The 25,597-nt window shown below is 35.7% G+C and overlaps 1 protein-coding gene across 1 annotated transcript in view; it reads right to left on the bottom strand.

The window, feature by feature from the left end:
- The window catches only part of LOC113497125 (1-phosphatidylinositol 4,5-bisphosphate phosphodiesterase classes I and II), a 46,803-nt gene that overhangs the window by 18,865 nt on the left and 2,341 nt on the right, over positions 1 to 25,597 (bottom strand). Inside the window, exons 3-9 of the mRNA XM_026876515.1 lie at positions 16,941 to 17,078; positions 14,695 to 14,828; positions 11,264 to 11,449; positions 5,755 to 5,946; positions 4,665 to 4,847; positions 2,391 to 2,653; positions 100 to 260 (exon numbers count right to left, since the gene is read on the bottom strand). Of these exons, the coding sequence (XP_026732316.1) occupies positions 100 to 260; positions 2,391 to 2,653; positions 4,665 to 4,847; positions 5,755 to 5,946; positions 11,264 to 11,449; positions 14,695 to 14,828; positions 16,941 to 17,078 (1,257 nt within the window). The remainder of the gene's footprint in view (positions 1 to 99; positions 261 to 2,390; positions 2,654 to 4,664; positions 4,848 to 5,754; positions 5,947 to 11,263; positions 11,450 to 14,694; positions 14,829 to 16,940; positions 17,079 to 25,597) is intronic.

Genomic DNA, 25,597 nt, shown 5'->3' with positions numbered 1-25,597 from the left:
CGCGTTATAATCCTTCATACACGCTGGGCAAATGCCTACTTTACTTTTTCATTTTTCCCAGTATTAATAACAGTAGGTAAATAAGATATTTATACTAACAGCAGCTGCAATAACTTCTCCGTTCCCCTGCGGTACCTCCGGACGCGGCTCGCTCTCCTCGGACGCGACGGAGTCATCCTTCTTGTGATGATGGTGGTGCTTCTTCTTGTTCTTTATAATGATCTTGTTGCGAAGCATCGAAGGCGGAGGCAGTTCCCCTCCTACAACAAAATGTATTTAAGTAGCTGTTGCACGTGGACAAGCTATTAATCTAAAATCGGGATAAATGTATTAGTTGTGTAGTTGTTGTGTGTTGTAATGTAGTTTCGTCTAAATCCGTTCAGTGGTTTTTGGGTGAAAGAGGAACAAACATTCATTCATATTCCTATACATAGAAACTTCTGCGTTTATAATTATTAGTAGTAAGTAGGATAACTTTCACTTTGTTTCGTTCGATCTCCCGTACTTATCGGGATCGCGACTACATAGCTTCGGATTCAACCGGTGTCCTTAATCAGCTGACACGGTGGTAGAACCATTATTCAAATAGTTATCAAAACATCATGCAATAACATTGACCGGACCGGAGGTGAAGAGGTAGAAACTTTTCCAATCAACTAATGACTGTTGATGATTGTTGTGACCGCAAAAGATATTTAATTTATTACAGGCCATAAAACTAATTTGTTTTATCATCACGAAAACAAAATGGTGTATTAATGTGTGTATAAAAACATAAGTTTCTGACACAGTTCTTAGATCCGAACTCATAAATACGAAGCTTTGTTTAAAAACCTATACTCGGTAATAAAATGTCAGTATCCTAAAACCCCAGTTGAACGGACACGTTTATTGACTAATGATTTATATCTGTTCACACCAAAGCGCTATACGCTTCAATGCGACGCCCGAAATACGCATGTCTGTCGATGTACGTTTTAAATAGTAATATATTTACTCGATCAGTTCAACCTAATAAACGTAAGCACGCCTTAAAAGTCAAGGACCGATTAAAACAACATACAAAGTATACGTTTGAACCAGTGGCAGTTCGTGATACAGTGAAAACAAACTGTCTCATAGTGTTTACATGGCGTGAGGCGGCAGACGCTTGGTTGATCGCCAACCTAAATACTGCAGGTGGACCAACTTCAAAGTGCGGAGCGCCGAGAGCCGCGCTGCGTCAATGGGACCAAATAGACTATCACATTAATTATTCTAATACTAGAAACTTTAGAAATAGCTGACAATTCGATTTGCGTCATCGGTATACCAAATAAAGGTCAATGTGTTAAAAATCCTTGTGCTTAATCAAAACCATAAATAAAAGCCTGCCGAAAGACACGTAATACGTCATTTCCATCGATAAAATCAAATTAAAATCAATTGCTCTTCATAATCATTCAATAAATTTGATGCACACCCTATAATGTTTGGACGGTGCGGCTGAAAGATTAATGGGCGTTGAACGCAAACAGTCTATCGAATCTTAAACACCATCTTTAATACGAGAGGTATACCGCGCTCATCGTTTACCTTACGAGCTGCCCCCCCCCCCCTACTTCTGCGCCGCGTTACGCACGCGTGCCAGCTTTACAACTTCCCGACATAATGCAGTCAAACAACACGCATCGTATAACTACTTCAATTGATAATTCTAATCCAAAACAAACACCGTTATTTTCACTGTATGAAAGCTAGACTAAATATTAATTTAAAGGCTTATATTTCGTCTGGCGTAAAGTCGTAAATCTATATTATTAGTCATGTACCTAGATTAGTTTCTAGAAGAGCTCAGACATGTCGCACGGTCCTTGATAAACATAGCTATATTTATTAAAACAGGGACATTATGTTGTAAAACATTAATGCATACTTATTATTGTTTTATTTTTCTTTTATGCGAGTACCTCTTGCCCTACGTACCTTCTACATGCCATCATCGTTGATACCTCACATATAAGCAAATGTGAAGGGAAATCAGAGTTACTCAGATAATGAAATAACGAGCATTTTTTAAGTCTAGTTCTGGTAGTAATCATGGCAACTGTAAATCAGTTGTCAGTCATTATTTATGAAAACCTTAACTAAGATAAAATGGTGACGATTATTTAATACATTCGTCAACGCTAAAAATAGCGTAAATATATACATATTTATTGTAGCATCAGATTTAAGACTTCCACCACGTGTTGCACGCGCTTTACTACGCTACGAACTATCAGTTAACATTCACAATGGGGTAAAATTTTCTTGTGCAAGAAATAGATGTTCTAATCGTTATAGGTGTGACAAATTTCAATCTCTATCAATCAGTGTAAATAATTTATGACATGTTTACTTCAACTTACCAGGTTCAAGTTGGTGTGAATCAAGTGGTTTATCGAGTAGCATATCTCCAAAAATCTCTCTGCAGTAGTTGGCGATCTTCGCTTGCTGCCGCGGATTGCAATGGTTCTCAAAACTCAGTATCACAGGGTAGTCTGACGTCTTAAACGCGCTCTCGGCTATCGCTTCCAGCACTTCCTTAGCGCTGATCTCAGGAACGAATGTGTATCCGTGTACGATGACCGGCTCGTCCGTGCGGCCGTTCCAAAAGTCCAGCTCGACGCATCTGAGTGAAACATTTCTCATTATTTTTGTGTGAAGATTACAATCTTAAATGTGTGTACTAAGTGATAGTTATAGAAATGAATTGAAAACATTATCAATTAAACTAATAGTCGTTTTATGTGACAATTCACACTAAAATGATATTTATGTAAAGGATACAGCGCATTTGGTAGCATTTTAAAGTAATTAGCTGCATATTAAAATTATCTATTAAGTCATTATTATAAAGTTTTAAAGGAGGTTTTTTACAAGTAAATGATCGAAGACGATTTCGAAAAGTTGTATTCTCAATAAATAACAAAAAATCTTGAATTGATTTGTCCAAAAATATTATGTGCGTATGTCAAACCTGTATCTAAATATTAACATACATTTTCATAAGCTAACATGATAATTAAGGTCGATTCACACCGATAATACCGATAGCCGGGCGTTCGATACCGCTCTAATTGGATTTATTATTAAAAACGCATTGGAAATATTATGTGTAGATATTTTTATAAACAAATTAGATTCGATAGCAACGTAATTAGTGCTACAACAAGTTCGAACGGCGGATTAACTTATACACAAACACCGATCAATCAGGTTTACACACAATACATTTTTAACAACCTGCTTCGATTGTAATATGTTAGATAAAAGTGCTTACATTCGCGATGATTCCCGATCTTAGAGCGCCATCAAACAATCGAGTAAATGTTTAGAAAAGTACGGATCAACATTACTGTTCGGAAATATCGATAGATAAAATGTAGCAATAAGGTCAAGCCAATTTGTTGCCAACTGGCGTTCTCTATCAACGAAATTGTACAACAAATCGAGAAATCTGTGGATAACTTTACGGCAAAGATGAAATGGAATTTCCTAGTTGCCAATGGCATTGCATCGTTTGATAAAACTGTACTGAACTATGCGGAGTATGCGGATATTTTGATTATAGCAAATAGATTGAAAGTAAATATTAAGAAGAATACATAATCTTAGTTTGTGTACAAGACACGCGGGAGTGAGCGTGCGATTGTATGTGAGTACGAGTGATGTTTGCTATAATGACCGATGCAATAGAAAATAATAATACCTTATGTGAAAATATACCTATCGCAAAATATAACTTGGAAAGATTTCGAATAGTCTAGACCGTTTATAACAAATACAAGGAAGCGGTCTCATGGCCATCGCATTCTATAATTGTGACGGGTCACGTGAATCTTAAATCATTAGCTTAAGGTACATATTACAATAACTTATCAACCTTCGCGGAATTAAATAATTCAAGAACGAAACGACACAAAAACTCCTCAAAATACTAAGATTGTTACCATAGCACTTTGTCCTTACATCACGTTATTATTATCACGAACATATTTCTAATACATACGGTATGTTACTTTGTCTAAGGGGAAAAATTTTACTCGTTGTTTTTATTGCCTCCACTCATACTTTTATCAAAAAGCTTCTAATACTGAAGCCAGACTTCGAAATTCATCACCGATTTAGAAGCCTACTATCGCGACAAAGAGTGGCACCTTTCTTCCAAAAGCGCATCATCCTAGCTTTAAGAAGTGTGTAGTGTTAGGCCAACTGGGGGAGTATCGCATCGTCTTTAAGTGCAGGTGTGAATGAGAGACACCGCTCTATTGCATGTATTACGCTGTCTAGCTTTTACACAACCATAACAATATTTATTTATGACGGGTTGGTAGAACCTCAGAAAACTGAGGCTAACTCAGTTGTCAATCCTTTCTTTGCTACAACGGGCTATTGAGGGAAGTGGTCTCCCGCTTGCTATGGAGGGAAGTGGAATATACTTACATATTTCTGATTAATTTCGTTCCGGTTTCCAAGACAGTTGCTCGATTTCCATAGGACACCAAGCTTAAGTGTTTCAATGATTTTCATTAATTTAAATAAAGATCCTAGCATGCAGGAGTTGCAGGGACGTTGACGGGCATGTGCGACAGGCCCTTTAAAAACCCTCACTCATCATTATACAGTATAAAGTTACCCACCTGCATCCAGCCAGCAAGCTCTGCCGATATATTTCGACGCTAGACTTGCCGGTGATCTGATGGCCCGTTAGATACGTGTTGTGTGAGCTGTTGATGAAGTAGTGTGCTAGCGGCTGCTCCATGTCATCACACAGGTCCAGTTTGTTCGGCGCCACTATCGGGTTGTCCTCCGACATTAGAAACCTGGAAGCGTCAAGGAATTTATTCCTACATTCGTTTGTTCACACGGTTACTAAGTGCTAATGTACTATCGTTAGATACGTGTATTACTTTGGACTACTTTGTGAATCACCTGTTGTTATTATATTATCTTATTGATAGGTTTTATTTCAATGATAACATGTTTACTCATTGTTCTCATTTGTGATATATAGTTTTCATACTCGGTCCTTCATAAACTTATCAGTTTGTAGTGTTTTAATTTGATCAATACATAAGATAAAACTTATGACATTAACAAAAATTTGAGTTCCAGATAGGGTATTCCTGACCTTTCACAATCATTATTTCCCAAAACTTCTTTTAGGATAAAATCAAATAATTTTGACATGAGACAGAGTCAATAATATAACTTTTCCTTATTGTGTTCGGAACAGCTCCGAGAACTCTATTTTGAGCCTGTTTCTGTATAAGAAAACACTTTGAAAGCTACCTGTCAAATTATAAAAAACGATTATGGATTTTTCCTGTTTACTACGACTACTACAATTTCAATATTTCAAGATGTGTTTGACACAACACAGCCTACTAACCAATAAATCAAAATGGAAATGGAATCATTTTAATAGACCCTAAAATCAATATAAATAAAGCGGCACATTCATATGCACAAAACAAGAGACTACGTTAAGTATAATATAAGCAATATATTATACTAGGATGATTGACGAGGATTCTAGGATTTAAACATACATATGACGTTGATCTTGAACAGGCAATTATTCAAAAATGCAAACCTCATTATAATCAATTAATAAAAGACGAGGAACAAAAATTTGACTATAATACAAAATATTCTTCATTACCTAACAATCCAGTTTATGTTAATCCGTATTATTACGTCTTCATTTGAATAACAGGTTTGACTAACCTTAAGAATCCATCGAAAGTGAGTTGAGAGCGTTGCTGATGATATTTATTATGTTCGTAAGTTTTTATGAGGTCTTTGGCACGTTGCAAGTCGGCGTAAGGGTGTAGGATCTCGTTGAGTCTCGGGTCCCTCTGTACCACGTTGAGGAACTCGACCAGTTGGTTGGCGGACAGATGCGGCTTGCCGTCCGTTCTGAAAACAAATTGTCCGTTATCAGACTTGCCTTGAACCAGCTGATGTTATCTGTAGCGTGCGAATTTCCTGTGGTGTTTGCCCTTTCAAGGTTTTGGGCGGCGATGAGTGACCTTTTTATGTGTTATATGTATTGATATTTCGTACTAGCGCTTAGATTCTGAACACGAAGTAGTCAACAGATACCTTACGTTACCGTACTACACGTAACGCTACTTTAAAGGTTTAGTTTATTTTTCAGATTTCGTTTATTTAAATAATATTTTCTAGGGCTTCATACCAAAAAGATTAACACGGAACTAAATGACTGAGAGTACGCGATCTTTCAGACTGTCTCTCATGAACCGTGAAAGCTACACAGTTTATTTTTATAGAGATAGTTTTTCTTTAGCCACTATATCTAACAAAAACCACTAAAAATAAAGATCAAGTTTAAGATACGGTTGTTATGGTCACCAATTTGTCATCCAACCGTTTGGTTTGACTTGGTTATTTGCGTCAACCTCAGTGTCGCGAGAACAACTCGCACTTTACTACCGTTTTTTTTTTTTATCATAATATTTCTCAACGTGATGTAGAACATTAAAGTAGTAGACACCCAGTACCCAGTATATTAAATAAGGTGGTATGTACCACAATATAGAAAAATGTCATTAATATATACAAATACGTTAGTATACTCTTACATTTACGCATATTTATATTCATGAACACAAATATAGGTCGAAAGTGTAGCCAATCTCTACAAGGAAAAAGCAAGAGATGAAATGGCCGGTAATTCTAACCATCTAACGAATGGTCATTAGTATAATGCGAAATATACATAAACATGGCGAACACACACATTCTTATACTAAGAATCACCAATATCATTCCATTAATGGGTTATATTTTATCATAATATGCAAATAACATTTTTACAAAACATAAACTGATAGTTTTGTCGGTTTTCCTGAACGAATCAAGGAAAGTATCTTGAGTCATCCGCCTATTACAAATCTATAATTGTAAGCTTGCGACAATGTCTCACACTACGAAAATAAACAACAAACGCATCGCACTAATCAAACGAATGAACAAATTACAATTAAATCAAAACATAGACAACCATGTAATATTTCGTTGATGTTGTAGTGTAGGTATGTATCGACGTCGTACGTGCTGTACAATTGTGATTTATGTCCGAGTCAAATGGTTGATGAGGTTAACGCGACCCGGCAACCCGGCAACCCGAACAATTATAACTAATTGTCGCCCGCCGGCTCGCCCGCGACCTTTTTAAAACACCTCTCACGGGAGCTGATTCGTTCTATTTATAGTACACGATATTTACCCGTTCTATATATATTATATTTACCTGTGCAACGGTAATCACGGACTAGAATAACATCAGAGGTATTATCGTATTAGATTTTTATTTTTATGCAGAAAAAAAATCCTCATATTTCATCATCTTTATAATAGTTACTATCAATAATATTTCATCAGCCATAAATTGTGTCGAGAACCTCTTTAGTATAAAAATATTTTTATGATGACATTTCATTTACGATTGTTTAAAATTGAAATTAGAAATAAAAGATTATAATTTACGTTTTAACTAATTAATTTTCAAAAGACTCCCAAGGGTAAAATAAGAGACACGGGCTAGTCCTACACAATTAAACATTACCCATCCCAAGAGTACATACATTATTAAAATTGTATTTAGTACTTCTATTTATGCTCTATAATGAGGTGAGTATAGTTATTTATGTAGTGGTTTAACAAATAAAGGAAAAGGGTTATTATAGCAGTGGCTCAGCGGAGCGTCGCCTTCAGCCTGTCCGTACACATCGCAATTATATCGTCTGATAAACTACCACTTCAGTACGTCAGCTCGAGTAGTTGTTTTGGTTCTAATGAAGTTCCGTCTTGTTAAAAGGATAGAAATAGCTATTCAAGATACATATTACATACTGATTGTTGATTCTAAACCGTCGCGTTCAGGACGCCACGAGATTACATAAAAAAAGTCATTCCAATCGGTCCAGCCATTTAGGGGGACTGCATTGTCACATACGCATATCTACAGAAGAATTAGTACTTAAATAAAAATTAACAAGTAGGTAAACATATTAAACCAAATGATCCCCAATCTACATATAAATTATCTGTCAGTTTTAAAGCACAGTACAACTAACAATCTCATAAAATTTCGTCGTTTCGTCGTAAGTGTAAATCAAAAGTAATAGCAGCGATTAGTTTTTGCTTCGTTAAAGTCCACACGGACGAATCCACAAAACATAATGTAGTATCTAGAATAGCTTTATTTACCTCCAGACACTCATGCTATGCCCTAAATATGTACGTATCCTAATGTACGTTCTTAGCTAAATAACAGACAGGAATAAATGCAATACACAGTCGCATAGAAAAAAGTTTTTATTCAACAGTCCTATAGTCTTCATATTTCTACATTTACTGAAACATCTTTATTAGATAACATACAAAAATAGACGTGCGATGTTCAAAACGATGCGTGAATATACAAATCGTGACAAGTATTAAGACGGTAGCAATTATAGTTTTTATAATGAATACGCAACTTATTATTTTGAGACTGCTGAAGAGAACTAATGGAGCGCTAAATGCTATGTAATTATAACGAAAAATAGTGAAACATTCAAATTACTTGCTTCACCTCACAAGATTGTGACGAAAGTGTGAATAAAAAAAGGGTTCCATTTATGTTTTATAAAAGGCAGATAAAAAAACTGGATATTAAAAGATTTTAATAAAAATAAATAGTTTCAATAAGAAAAAAAACACTAGTAAAATATTTCTATTCAATTTAAAGTCAAGGTTAGACTGAGTACCAAATAAAGAGCAGAAATACATTATATATTCTAAACATAATATCTGCGGACTACCTATTATTACATAAACATATTATTATAAAAGATTTATTTCTGTAGTATGATTTGTCTGTCACATTAAATACTGAATAGCTACAGACTGACAATAGTTTAACGAGAATGCTAAACCTTGAAATCAGAAGCAAATACAAAGTTATTTATTTCAACGCGTTAATCTTACGAATAATTGAAGTATTTTTGTCTAACATAAATAGCTTATTTACTGAGAAAGGCTATAGGGCCAATAGGGCCAATAGGGTTGAAAAGAAATCGGATCGAACTCTGAGTTTTAATCCATTTATATTTTTACTATTGTTTGTCATTACAGCCTGATTTTTAATGAAATTTCGTTGACTTGTTTAGTAATCTTTACATCTCATTTACGTTGGTTTATTTTAAAACTGACAAAAATACATGACAAGATTATTTACCTTTTAAAGTACAAAAACAAACTGAGTATAGTACGCAATACAGTATAAACATTACTAATACGCGAATCGAAACGAAATTTCTAGAAATCCAGACAATATTAACTGAATCGGCAACAAGCTAACTCCTGATATTGATTTAAAGGTCATGAGTTAGTCGCAACCCGTTCCAAAGTTTGTGAAATTGTGATTAACTTCGAAACATTCAACTAGAATAGCTATTCAAGGGCGGAAAGCCATTTTTAATTGAGTTTGTCAAACTGTGAATGCATATGGGGCGTATAACAAAGATCGTTTGTATAATATACATAATAATATGTTTAATATTCGTATACTAGTAATCAAATTGGGGTTTCCGAATCTCGGCTAAGAATAGATCATCCCTTTTCATCCGTAAGTGACATAGAATGACTGTTCCATATTCGTTTTTTTATTTAATCATGGAAAGGAAAGTATATTTTCATTCCCACGCAAAGTACTATTTAAAATAAAACACAGATATTAAATTATGCTTATTCATTATTTTCTACTATAAATTTATCTTTGTGGAAATAAAATACAATTTACCTCTTTAAATAACTATTTAAAATACGCACTATAATAACCAATTGAAAGGATAAACGCGATAATAATAACGGTCCATATATTTTACACTTCATATAATATTCTATTACTCAGCTTAAATAACTTATTAAAGTGTTACGTTTAATAATGAAATTTGCAGGAGATCCTCTTGGGATGTGAATAAATCGATTCTGTTTCTTAAAACGCTTAGCGTATCCCCGTAGTAGTTTATCCTAAACATCGTTACGAAAGATTTTACGGAGACTGCGCACTTAATATGAGAGCTTCAAGCAGAATAGGGTATTTAGCTAAAATAACTGTTTAGCCCGTCAGACAGATTTTAAAAAAAATATTGGATACGTATTTTTCTATTTATTTAGTTAACACAAAATGAAGAAGACGGGTATTTAAAATCTCGTGTGCCGTCACTGACTAGTAAGCTTTTTTCTAGCACGTATTTTTTTTACCCTTTGTCATATTTAAGTGCTTATTGTCTTCCTTATCTACTTTTTAAAATTCTAATAAAATTTTAAATATATTTTTTTTGGAAATATATCTGACCGACTAATTTATATTAGCAGATTTAGTAAAATACCCTATTACCAATAAGGGAATGAGACAACACATCACACTACACGTAGCGCCATCTCGTTTATACAAAGCTCTCGTATTGCGCGATTAATATTGAATAGATCAGATCAGTTCAGATTTTCTAAACATCATCTTGACGTAGAAATTACAATAGGAAATTCAAAATTACTATAACAATATCTAACTTGACATCGCTAATATCGAGCCTAAACAGCCAACATTAAAGTCGTGATCTCCGAAATATGTCAACATCATGATTAGCACACGAGTGTTAATTTCTCATGTAAAAAGGTAATAAGTATTTACTAATTAGATATCATGTACAACGTACAAGGTTGAATACCATGTATCTATGTGACTGTATTTAACCTCATACAAATTGCTTAAGTTTTTATAAACTATGGAATTTGCTCTTTGTATAATTCAATTTCGTAAAAAAAAACGAATGACTGGTACTTACTTTACACGGTTAGTGTCTCTTCTAGGAATCCGTGTCAATAATTGCTTATGAAAGTTGACCGAGTAATTATGGGTATAAGTATAAATATATCTATTTAGCCCATAAAATAGACTTTCAAAAATATTAGACCCGTTTTTTATTGACCAGAAGAAAAACAATTGATAAAGATAATGATGCTTCAACGTTAAGGAGTGGGCACTAGTAACGTAACTACGTGTCATAAATTAAAGCAAGCGATGACGTCAGACTTAATTTCTATTCATAGCTTCTTGACAATTTAATGTCCTTGTCAGAAAAAAAAACCTATCTAATAATATTCACAAAAAAATAATGTCAATCTTAAACGAATAAAAAAAATGGATTTACAGATCACTTACAGATTGTTGAAAATCTTCTGCACTTCAGTCCTCTGAGTGAGGTTCTTATAGAAGGCGAAGAAGTCTTCGAACTGGAACTTGCACTGGCTGATGGTGTCATTCTTCCCCGTGGGGAGACCAGACTCGCTGAGGGCTTTCTCCACACGCTTCTTATCCTCTTTGTTCTGTGCTAGCAGCTTCACGATGCTGGGTCAAGGAAAATATCACATTAGTATTTTACTCACTTATATCCTTTTCCTGTTATCCTAGAAACGGTTAAGGTTACAGCTTTCATTCTTAGAATAAAATTGCTTAAAAAATTAGAGGTGTACGTAAAGCTTTCCCTTTATCTTTTGTGATAGTACACAAGTAAAGCTGTAGTCACAGAAACTGATTATACAGTGTGGGTGACATTTGAATCGCAGCCGATCTAAACCGATAAATAAATTAAGGTCATAAAGGGTAAATCTAGACAAATGTGGAAAATGGAAACGCCTACATTTATTAAGTGTAATGAATACTGTCCTTAATCGGCGGGTTAGTTCACTACGCCTAAGAGAGTAGAGATATCCACTGTCTACTACGTAATCGGGCTGGTAATCGAAAGGTCGTGACTAAAATATTTACAAGCGTTGCGAACGGTAGGATATAGGAAGGAATTAGTACTCACGTTATTTGGATAATACGAAATCTATATCAAGTGTACGAATTTATAATGAGGGCTCTGAAAAAGTCCAACAATTTACAACACCGAAATTGTATCATCGCAAAAAGAACATTATTGTAATCACTGTGCCCGATGGTAGAGTTATTACTTTAACTTTACCATGGACCATTCCGCTCGATTCCCATTACGAAAAGTATAATTTCGTTTTTGTAAACCACTTCTGCTGTCCCAACATTCTTTGCTACTTTGTTGACGATATTATTATACAGCATGACAGCTAATAAAAACAAAATACTGTCTACAAGCTTCCTCCGTTTCTAAGTAAACTGAAGACTTTGTAAAAAATACATACGTTTGTTATAATTTATGAGGCTCCTGTTTTATTTATAAGGATTTTTATCGATCAGTGTTTTAGGAGGGCCGTTGTCAACAGGCTCATGGTGGTTAATGTCAAATGTCAAGTGTGCCGACGTAACCGCGCGACACTCGTAACATTACTTGTTTTGACTACAAATAACAATTGCCCCTTGACATAATAAAGTGGTTTGTTCATCCGTCTACATGGCTCATTAGAGAGATGCCGCGGTTGAAGGTTAACTTACTAATTCATGATATAAATCTATTTTAGACAGAGTAAGTATTAACATTAAAGGGATTAATAAATTGTCCGACTTTAGTCTTTTCGTATTTCTTGTGAACAATGCCAAACTCTCAGACAAAAATCTTAAGTCTTAAATATTCTCACAATGCCAAAAGCACTTCACTAAATTAACATTGCTATTAAAAGTATTAAATCCAAGATATTATTGTACGGTATACCGATACAATTCCTTCTGTGCTAAAAACAATACATAGTATCTAATTAAATGTACAAAACATAATTGGATAATTTAACATGTACAATGTTTCAATAATGCAGCCATTGTTTTAGCGAGAAAATAATCAGCCGGCGATACCCATGATTCATTAATTCCCAAGGCAACATGCGCATCTCTTTACTGACAAAATAAACAATATTGTGAAGGTCAACATCGTAATGTTTTATAATATTCAAATACTTTCATTCAACAATTATGTTAACGAGATCCATTCGTTCTGTCTTAATCATTTCTTTGGGTTATTTCCAGGTATTTTTTTATCTTTATGCGATTTTGATCTTTTTCTAAACTTTTACGACGATTATCACTATCCTAGCCATAGAGCCTTGCAGCCGCATACACCGCGTCAAATCGAACAAAGGCAAAAAAAACTACTGATATTAAAAGATGTCTGTTCCATCCAAGGCAAACAGCTTCAAATTTTTGAATTATAATATAAACACACGTTACATAACAATAATAACCTCTCAAGATATATTTTAGTGTAATAACCGGCATAGCTCACGTAAGTACCGGCATCGCGACACGCGTGGCAAAGGACACAAGTAAACACGTCGCGTCCGCGTAAATAAACAATACTTGTTCAACAAAGCTACGGTCCCAGTATCGTACCGAGCGAACATTTTGCTTAGACCAAATGTTCATTCGCAGTAAAAAGAACAAAACTGGTTTCACTACAACGTGACTACGGGCATTCGCTCTGAAAAAAGAACAAAATTATCGTTTGGTGGGTTTTCATTCATCGGTTGAACGAACATTTTCTCCCTCAGAATTACTGGGAACGGTGAGTGAGAACGTGGCTTTACGAGGCGGCGAACAACGGGCGAGTCGACAACCTTCATGCGTTTGTTATGCATGAACAGTGAGAATCTTCCACTTTAGGGTTCAGTACAAACGACACAAAACACACCGCCTTGAAATTTATGTGGTTACTTTAGGTTCATGTTTTTTGAGATGAAATGCCTCGTAAACACTACATTACCATCAGCCCTATCACCCCCAGCGGATACTTCTCACAGGTATTCTTTTATGTTGATGACAAAAGTATCTCAAGCCATCAATCTTAAGGTAACAGAATGCATTCTTTTATATCAATACACCTTCAAAGTCATAGGTAACAAACATAATGTTCAAGGTAAATACATCAACGTCCAATAAGTTTGACACAGACGTGTCAACTTAAGTTTGACGACGGTTTGCGCCAACGCTTCCTAATCAATTTCTCACGTGAAGATAACAATAAGTTTTGGAACAGCGCTAGAACAAGGACAGAAAAAAATATATAATGCTTGGGTATTATGGTGTGAGAAGTTATGTACGGAATCCCAAACGCATTGACTTCCGAATGAACTCAAGGAAAACAGTTACCGTTCGACGATCTTAACATTGAAGTATACGCGGAGGTAATGGCTAATCATCTCAATATTCATTAACATCACTAATGATTTACACCGCTGCGTTTTAAGATGAGATTATTTAATAGCCGCGGGTACGATTTACTGCGAGTCCGGCTGAGCACGGCATAAATACATTAAATCAGCTGTTTATCTTCTCGCGCACAAGTCGTAAAAGTCAAAGGGTTACTACATAGCTAAACTGTTTAACCAGGTCTATTAATGAAACGTCGTTATCACTCAAATATATTTCAGCTGATTCGTAATTAAATATGTTGGCACCGCATGCAACAACGCTTGCGTTTCGTAAAAGCTGCTTTGTGTACCTCATTTTAAAGTTTTGACAATATTTATTGGCCCCCACATCCCACTAAACTATGGATAATGGAAATGATAAGGATGTGATATAGATAAGTAAACACTCGTATAAAATAAAACGGTCCTTATCAGCGGACGTTAAAAAACTATAAATATTCGACATGAAGTGAGAAGACGCAAGTTTCGAGTACTTACTTTTTAACGAGAATCTTCCCCGACTTGTCCGCTTTAAGTGTGATCTTCGTGTGTAACTTCTCCAGAAACTTGATCGTCGGGTTGTTTAGTTGGTTCAAGTTGTACGCCATCGTGAACAAGCCTTCGGTCCATAGCTGTCAAAAATATAAAACTGTATAAAGCCCGCACCTCAACCTGCATTCGCAAACCTATTAATAGAGCGAATCAAAGAAAGTCTAAACCACACACCCACATAAAAGTCAACTAAAACTTAAATCTTGGGCGAAATCGGTCATTAATCATTCAAGACATCTGTAAATAACTTTATCCGCAATCGTCAGATTAAAAAAAACCGTTAACGTTTAATTCAGAAACATCAGACAGGAATGTTAAGAAGTAAATTTTCAAGTATCAGTAGGGCTGCATTTACATAGCACGCTACATTAAGTAAGTGGTCATAAATTTAAAAGCTGTTATGTGTCAGAGGGGCACCGCATGAAACGTCTCCTCTGATAAAATGTAAGTAAGTGTGACAGCAAACAAACATGCCATGGAACGTGACATAGTCACCTAAGTGCTTTTAAAGTAAGGTACAATTTTAATTACATTGTCAAAACATTCAACATGTCGTATTCATACACGAAAGGGTAACAATCGACTAACAGTGTATTATGTTAAACAGAACTCTTGTATCAAACAAAGTTTCCTTGTGGAATATAATCGTACATTATTAATAATACTAAGCAAATCATAGAAACCAAGTGCCTTATGCCTACATATACAGTCTCCGATTCATATCCAATGGTATAATGTCACGAGCGAGACTTTAATTAATATAATAATTTATTCATGTAAAAGAATATGCTAAGCTTCATTTCACATTAATTTGCCGCTCAAAAGCTCACACATTATCGGATTAACTTAACAGGCGGGCCGTCACGATGACTTATGCGTTTAAAAAAGCAACAATGCTTTGTAAAAAAAATATTTATAAGAGGACATGGCGTAACCGTGTTCCTTGAAGTTGGCGACTGTAATGGCTCATTGTATCATCACTCGTCTTCACACTTACTGAAGTGCTAAACTATACAAGCAAGTGCACAAAACTTCTGTCACTATGAAACACTCACGGAGAATCTATTTTTCTAAAGTTTGTTCCATCGGAGCATGGGTAATACAATCTAATCTGATTGAATATCTGTATTAATAAAACTGGCGAAAGGTAATATATCATGAAACACATCTGTTTGCCGAATGCATCAATTAATTAATGCATGGTATGTATAATCGATGTCGAATCTCCGGTAGCGGACTTGATTATGATTTATGAAACACATGCGGCCCTGTTTGTATATTTTTCGGAATCTCTTTAATACTATATTACATAAAGCCAGTAATTCCTACTTTAATTTCATATTTTCTTCCCCGGCATTGCCTAAAGATAAGCTTGAGGGACAGTCTTTTATCTAGACTCTTCATTTATTTTCCTCATTATGATGCTTTCGTTTGATAGCTAAACGGGTTGGACATAATTCTATAAATTATCAAAAAGATGTGACACCAGTACTCTACAGATCATACTTTTACAAAAAAAAAATAGTATTCAGTTGTACGGATTATCTTGTAAATTCCACACTCGACTAGTCCCTATGGTAGAGTCAACTTGTCGGATCAAAATCTCAAACACGTAAAGCTTATAAATTGTACTGAATACGAAGTCAATCCATTTAATCTAACAAAAAAGGCTACCAGCCGTCACACGTAGCTAGATAGCCTGTAGCTTTCCGCAACTAATGAAATTGAATTCAATCAGGGAATTAGTGCAAACTGCAAAGTATGCGAGCTCACCGCTACAAACACAATATAGCTTCGTCGAACACAAAGCAATAGAGAAAATTTTCCTTCTGGCGCGGCAGTGTTACGCCTACGACGCGGATTTGGTTCACTCTGTTGAGCACAGATATCAAAAACGTACAAACCATAGTATTGTGTGGCTACCTCCACCCGGACTCGCCTACGTGAGACTGTTTGTTATTCCAGCGACATTGTACTAGGCCACGTTAAAAACACTCATCAAGTCTTTTCATCATACTACGTTAACAAAATGCTCGTTGCCGCTTAGAATAAATTGTCTAAAGCTTTTCAACTAACAGTAAAATCTGTTAGTGGAACATAACGTGCAAACACATTCAAAGCAATTAGCAGATTGGAGTGTTTAATAGCGCTGGGGGTTCCTAATGTATTAACTGTGTCAGTCAGCAACTCACCTGTGCAATTTCCTTTCTAGTGCAGCAGAAATTTATGAACGTAACGTTGACGAAATCGGCGCCATGACATACGGTGACAGTCTTTTCCTCTAGAGAACCTTGAGAGCCGATCAGCACTACGTTACGGATCTTAGGGTCCTGTAAACAAACAAACCTTTAGCAACATGGAATAAATAGAATTCACTCAGATTACTAGTAGGTATTGGACATCGTTCATCATTTCCCCAAAAAATGCAGAGTAATTGTTCCTTGCTGTTTCATGAGATATATTTTTGGTTTGAACGTGAGAGTACAATACAAATTATATACGGTTATAGTGTATTAATTTCTGCATTGTAAAGCAGCGGTGGGTGACTAAAGCGAGATTGTTGCAAAGGTTGGAACTCACGGAACTCATTTTAACTAAACTCTGACCTCGAAAACAGTTTTAATCTATCATGAAAAGAGATGATAATAAAAAATATCATGATATCTTTAGATATGATAACAATGACATTTTACAAAGCCTGCACGTGATTTGTAATTGTAAGTTTATGTTTAAACAAATATATTTATATTCCCACGTATCGTTCATTCAGGTTTATTTTTATTCGGTAGTAGTAGATGTAGTAGTATGATGTTAGCAATGTTAGTAGGATGGTAGCAACAAGCCCCCGGAGCGTTTCCCGTGTTTTGCTCATTATCAAGATGTAGCTCGAACGAGTTTATCAATATGAAAAAGTATCGGCAGGTTGTTCAAAAGTTTGTAGTTTGAAACAATAAAGTTTAATTAAAATCTGACGAAGCTCTACATAAACCGGGAACAACTAGGCAAAAAGTTTTCAATGTCTTTAATAAGGATATCATTTTTAAATCGCCAACGAGATCGAACATCGATAATATAATGATGTTCAATAAAAAAGAACGAATGTTATCATACTACAATAGTATTGGCGAAATCAAAATGTAAACTAAACTGAATTACAAAGCTGAACGTAGAGGTTAGACATTTAATGTATTTATTGTTGTTATGGCTCGTGGTTAAATGTTTAGGTTTACCGCCGAAGTGGTTACAATGAAGCGAGGCAGCGCTCGCCGCAGGCATGTCTCAAATGTGGGCTTTGAAGTTCCCAGCCATGCTATACGTTCTGTAATATGTAAAACCAACTGTCCCGGTTGTCATGCAAAAACGTATGACAGTTGTTTCTGAACGAGAAGGTCTGACAACCGACGTTTCGTTTGGGTATCCCCAATAATTGGGTTGAAAGGGGCAGTCGACAGTCAGGCCGGGTATTATAAATACGTAAATAAGCAGACTTCAATCAAAATAATTTTAGGAACGAATTGAGGGCAATGAAATAAAATTACACTACAAACAATTCTTTTAGAATTCTATAGATCGGGTATATCGATACCTAGGCGGACGCCCCGTTGGTCCCCGCCGTAGACGTCAATTAAAATGACGTGACAGTAACGGTACAACGTGCCCAGTAAAGTAGGTCACGAGTTAGGATCAGGAGATATTAAATTTTGAAATATTTATGCGCTGATTATCTGACGGCTTGAGGCGGCAGACAAAATGAGATGCTCATTACTCGAAGCAGGGCGCGAGCCAACGAACACCAAAATTAATGATTAAAAACACGCTCATTCATAACAATGCAACTGTCTTCAAGCTTATGAAATTGTAATAAACAAGTCTATGTAGCTGTTGGTCGCCTAGCTCCTCTTTAAACGAAGTCGAATTGCCTTTGTGTTAATCCAATCTATCAGCTAAATCCATACCAAATTTCATCGAAGTCGTTCCACCCCTTTGGCGTGAAGAGGTAACAAACACACACATACACATACCAACGCGCGCCATACATGCGCACTTATACTATAAGTATAATAATATAACAAAAACTTTAAAACATTTGCTAAAATCCTAGTGACTAATGTCCCGGTTACAGTTTTCGCCGAGTATATTCACGTAGCTTTGTTAGCCCACATAGTGCTTTTGCAACTCAGGAGATCGATAGTGTGAACTGTAAAAAGTAATGGATTGCAGCTTAAATACGTTCACCGTGTCTGCTGGATACCGCCAGCTCGCATCATTAGCGCTCTAGCCGGGACTTCTGAATAATACATTGTGCATTTTCAATTGTGACACCATTCACTCTAGCACTCTCTTTGAATCGTCATGTTTTCGATCAATCCAATGAACACAAAAATTCATGAGATGCTCATTGCTCGTCCGATCTGATAAAGTTGGGGTAAATAGACAAACGTACGTATAAGTATGTAACCGTAATTACTAAGACTCAGCAACTTTCTTGTATTACCTTCTAATATACTTAACCATTCAATCATACAAAGATCTCAGTAGTTTATGATGCCAGGTTTTTCCTATGACCAGGAATATCGTATGATAATGGTCTGCACCAAAATCGGATGTACATACGGGTGATGACGAATAGCTGACTACACGTGTCGACAATTCGCTCTTTTTGCAAACCAAATTAAAGGAAGTTAGCTAAAAAAGCAGCCGCGATCTGGGGCGTATCACAGCTCGTACTTTATGCCCGGCGTGGGAACAACGGAAACTCATAATCATACAATAAACCACAACTAGCGGGTATGTCGCATTAATATAGACCGCGGTTAAACCTACGCGAATAATTTTACTCGCCATTACAAAGGTACGACAAAAAAACCTACATGAACGGACAAGTCATGCTTCTTTATGCAGGTGCCGTTTCAGTTTACCCATCCTTGTCTAAGAATATACCATTCTCCATCCCATAGGTCTCGTAAGAGGCGCCTAATATCACGCGGTACATCAGTAACAGCATCCACGTGTATTCCATTGACATAATTTAAGAGCTATAAACAGCCCGTCTGTCAAGGGTTGTGGTAATGACATCGGGCTACGTTTGCGAACCATTCAACAGTGTCTATCCGCTTATTAGGTCAGTGAAGTTTACAAGAGCTTTTATGGAATTCGTTTTGCAATTGAAAATTTTATAGCTCTACTCTCGTATATAACGCTAATATTTGGACAAGAACATATAACGCATTTAATCCAAATGGTATTTTAACACGTCAATCATACTAGTGAACAAAAATAAAAGTAAAATCCTCTTCGATTGTACTCAAATTCTGCGTTTTATTCCCAGTAAACATTTCCACAATTAGCTTTATTGAAATGTATTCACATTTCCAGAAATTCGCAAGCGAATTGACGGCTCTTAAAAATATGCAGGAAGAAGCTAGAATGGAATTTTAAAGATAAACGAGTGAAGAGATTTGCTTTAAACATATAAACAGTAAACGTTTTTGATACTCCAACTGTCCTCTATAATAAAATCAGTTTATAAATACAAAACAATGGATCTGGTGGCGTCGGTGTCGAAGCTATAATTTATAGATCACATAGATTTTTCTAAAATTAGTGCATGACACGGAATCGATAACGATCGGTCAGGCGGTAATGTTAGCGCACCGCCACACGGCCTGGCCATATCACAGCCGCTGACAGATTTAAACAAAAATTTATATTCTGGCATCGATTACAACTCAGCACTAACTCAACAAACACATTAACGCTAATTAGTTACACTTTTTTGTTAGATTTAATTAACACTTATATAAACACAAATTCTAAGATGTGAGATCTAAAGTAGAAATTATTAATGGAGCACTGTATAGGTTAATCTCTTGAACCGAAACTCATGATATACTGACATGAATATAGAACATGCGAGGATTAACTTGTACGTGGGGCGCGTACTACCACACCACACGTCCCAGCGAAGACAGCTTAAGGATATGCCCCTACTATACTTCGATATTAAGATCCGTCTATTTATTTTGGAGGTGTGTAGAGGGATCTTATACCAATATTTAACTGCGTACTTACAGAAACGTATGAACTACACTCAATTTGTAATGAAGCGAAAATATAACACACAGGGGTATAGCGCAGGTAATACTTCGAATTGCGTCAATAAAGCGAGTCCACGCCAAAACGACACAGTTATCTTATTATAGGCGAGACGAGGTGAGGTCAAATGTATCCAAAAATGTCGAGTCCGAATAAATATTTTTGTGTAGACATTTTACTGTGGAAAGTGGAACAGGCTTAGTTAATTCTGAAATAGCGAGATTGTATCCAATGCCGCCGGAGACGACTAATAAGAATACTCTTTATTGCACACATACGTTTGTGTTATCGCAATCGGTGATCTCTTCCAGACAACCTTTGTCGTATAAGAAAGGTTTATGTATACGAGTAGTCTGCGACAGCCAACGGTCATATTTTAAGGGCAGTTATTCTAATGTTTTCAGAAGAGACGGTGTCCTACATGACACATTTAAGGGGATAGAACCTTTTAGAGAAAGTAGTTTTCATACTTTTAAGAGTTTCGAGCAACATAGAGATGTTTGGTGTTATGACGTAAATAGAGATTCTGAAGCGGTTTAGACGCTGGTGCTTTTGAAGCTTTAGCATACGATTTCTGGAACATTGTAGTTCGACCATAATATTGTATGTTTATTACTAGTGTTTATCGTTTATTCGATCGGTACAAGTAAACTGCACTTATAGAATTAGCTTGCAAAAAATCAGATCGATTTGAATTAAATGCAAATACAAATTGCAAATTGCTTTTTTGCTTTGGCATCAAAGTACCTACTCAAAAACACAGTTCAATGATTCATACTCCAATTTTAAAATGATTATAATATGTGGAATAGATTGCTTAGACAATAACTGCTAAAAACGCGGCAAAGCGTATGATGATAAGAGAAATGATACCAATATATTCGTATCACGAACGCACACGCACACAAGAACAATGAGAAAATTAAATATTAAATTATACCACGATATAGATCATATCGTAGTGTCATTTGCATCTGCAATCTACATCTGAATGTCGAAATGCAAAATGAAATACTCGAACGGTCCCTGATATAAAACTTTTAAATATGAGATAATTTATTTCTACTGCATAATGCATCCGTAACGTCTGTCCTCCCGCTAAAATGGGTCATTCTAATACGTCCAGCGAATTTCATGAAAATAGACCGGAAAATCCATTGGATATACCGATAAGAGAAATTACATGAATTCGAATCTCAAACTAGTATCTTACAAGTTTAAAACATCGGTATTTGTTTGCAACGTACTATCTAGATACATGCTGTTATGTAATGAAAGGCTTCCTGACCTTTAAGCTTTAATCTAACAGTGACTTGAGCGAGATCTGAATGTATATTAGATATACATCCATTGTGCAGTACGCAAAGCCAGCAATTAAGGCGAAGCGAACCAATACTGTCAACCCCAAAACACAGACTCTTAGCGGCGGAGTTATTAAAATGCTAAAATATACTAATGTTGATCGTACCAAAATTATGCTAACATCATTCAGAATAAATGGAAAACATAATGTATAATTTAAATGTACTGGTAGCGTTAGCGTAGTATAGAGTGACAAACTTATGTTGTCGTAAAACTTGTTTCTCTCCGCAACGTTAACTTGCCCATTTAAATGTCGTCAGAGTGGACGAATGCAGGAAACGTGAATTTTACTTGCACTAAAACACTTCAGGGATTTTACAAGACCGCCTAAGTGTAGGCGAAAGCTGGGTAAAGCACATGTGAGTGGTCGTTATAGGTAAAATATCGGGCCGCGCCACTCCACCGGTGTTTGCTTTGGGTGCCTTATATAATGTTGACCGGACAATGTCTATATTCCACACCTTTGAAATGGCACCTCCCATTGTAGTTAAACTTTAGGGATTAGGGTGGGTTTCTTGTCGTCAACCTCATTCTAGACTTTTATTATGGGTAACTAGTAAGGTGCAAATGTGTTCTAACATAACTGTTGCCAGCACCACTTAAATTTGACTATCATAACATCCGCAAATGACTAATGTAGAGCACTGAATGGGTTTCCCCTCCCCTCAGTCATAAACTACTCGTATAATAATAAGGGGACAATATGATTTAGCGTATGATCCAGGCCCATCTTCCTGAACTAAAATTATAAGCCTGCTTGTTAGTTGATACTTGGCAACTAAATGTGTTTCATTTGTTAAGACTCCGTTTTGAACATACGCTAAACGGAATTTGTACAACAATAAATAATATCTTTGACATCTATCATTAAATACATCCTAAACTAATTGCAATTATTTAGTTAGATTAAGAATTAAATAGCAAAAGAATTTTGGTAATATCGTTAGATAGCAACAAAATTGACATTTTGATTATCGTTTGAGAATTTATTATTTCGAAAATCGATTTCGAAGAAATGATTGCTTTACTGTTATTGTCTTTTATCGATTATTGGGCGTTAATAATTATATCAATTCCAGTTTCGAAAAGCATTCGAAAAAAGTATCAACGAATTTAAACGGTAAATGACCATGAATATTTTTCTTTAACCTTCACACAGGAAACTATTAAAATATAATCACTATTCAATAACATTGATTCGAGAAAACAGACATAAATTTTCACGAGATTACGAACTTTATTTGAAAGATTTTAAACAGATTTCTCTCAAAACAACTTCGAAACATTCAGGTTATAAACACGACCATAAACAAATATTGCCTAATTACTTACCTTATAATTAATAAGCTAGAACATACACGTTCCAGTACACGTTAATAACCATTAATTAAGTTAAAAAAATTGCTTACAGACCACATAAGCTATTCACATAATGTGATATGCTAGCGCCACTATGTAATTAATTACAAGCAAAAGCGATAGGCGAGCGTTATTAAGTGATATTAATGATCTGATTTTGTCACTATTTTTTTTTTCTTAATTAGATTGTTTAATTACGAAAAGAATTTGAGAATTAACTAGTTGAAGAAAGTGATTAGCCACGAGAATTTATTAGAATTGGATCTACGAACGATAGAGGTATAAGAAAATCAGTTGCATTTCTTCGAAAAAGAATTTATATAGAAATGTTGCTCGAGCACCGGACAATAACTCGGTACGGCTACAATACGACCCGCGGCTAAAGGAACTGTCCATAATATGACCCCTTTTTGTAGTTCAGATTCATATTAGGAAAATGGAATGAGATTTTAAGTACAATATTGAAAAGGGCAACATGAATACTGCCGACGTCGGGGTCTTGGTATAAAAAGAAAACAATATTATGTTGTCAGGCAGGCTTAGTGTTCAATTTTGGAACAGGCGGTTAATAATAATTACGTAAAAAGTACCTATGTATAGAATTAACACTTCACGTAATTAAAACTAAATGTAGTCCCTTATGATTCCAGTGGTCTGTAATTAGTCAACTGACATTCACGCTTTCTGAGGGGTAGTTATTTGATCGTGGAAGTATAGTTTGGCCGCATTAGTATTAGTGAAATTACAAGTTACCGCGCCCTATAATTTAATGTCCCGTCATGGAACCACAGGTCACGCCGGCTACAGCAAAGTACACGATATTGACACTTTATGGTTTCATAACATGAAACGTCTTAATAAAACTGACAATATTTACGCAAACAGCCTATTCGATATCAAGTTCGTTAAGTCCGTATTATACAGGGTGTAAATGACCCCTACAGGTAGACAATGAAAACTAGAAATATTAACTAGTCTTCCAAGTTAAACTAAACCGGCCAGTCTATGTAGGGGTAACTGTGGATTAGGTCAAACATATTCATGATACAGAACAATGAACATGTCAAAATGATTACAAAGAAATTCGTCCACATTAGTGCTGTGTTTGATGTCTGAACCTATTTCGAAGGAAAAATACACCTGACAGTAATCAACTTAATTACGTCAAAGTTAACACTGGCCGGTGACTCCGGTGAGGCACTAAAAAGAAATTACATTGCGGACTACGACGTGCAGTAAACGAACATTGATGACGACGTTAAATCTTGACGACCAATACCGTGTTCTTCATGCGTCATCCTCGCCTTGGAACTTTAAAAAAAAAACTAAACTTTCAGAGCGTTCAGCACCTTTTATTATAAACGGTAGATATAGGAGGAAGTTAGACGGTGACCAACCGAAGCGGGCCGCGTGCCGCTGCTATTTTCACGATGATCAATACTGAGTGACTAAAATTAAATAATTGTCAGGGAAGAATTCTAAATACCCAATAAATTGAAAGTTTTCCTATCTGATTTCTGATTCACTTAGCTTCCTGCTTTTCATAAATATGCGGTATATGCGGTACTATTCAGATCATTGAACAGCAGCTTGTATATTCCGTATACTTTATTTTGATTCGAAAATAATAAGCACTAACGTGAATATAATTGCAACGCTTGACAAAGTTTCAAGACTGTAATTATTTTTGTAAATTGCTAGGCGGCCGCGGGCCGGGTTTTCTCGATTTTATCGCATTTAAATCTGGCTGAATTCGAAATCGGAGTACTTGTGTGAACATTGCCAAGTTTGGCTCAACGACTTACAAAGAAAGATACGTATCCAATACGAACTTCATACAAATTATTAATGTAGCGGAGTTTAGTGTTGCAAGTTAATATCGAGTTACATTTAGAGAAGCCAAAGATTGGCGGCAAGTATTATTTGTCTTCGTATTTGTATCAACAGGTTCCTTACGACCACACATAAACGAGGAGCTAAATCGTACGTTTAGCAGTGGAGCGTTTTGTGATGTTAAATGAGGTTTAACGAA

Source organism: Trichoplusia ni, chromosome 9 (assembly GCF_003590095.1).
Source record: "Trichoplusia ni isolate ovarian cell line Hi5 chromosome 9, tn1, whole genome shotgun sequence".
Classification (NCBI taxonomy): Eukaryota; Metazoa; Arthropoda; class Insecta; order Lepidoptera; family Noctuidae; genus Trichoplusia; species Trichoplusia ni.
This window is presented reverse-complemented; position numbering and strand designations above follow the sequence as displayed.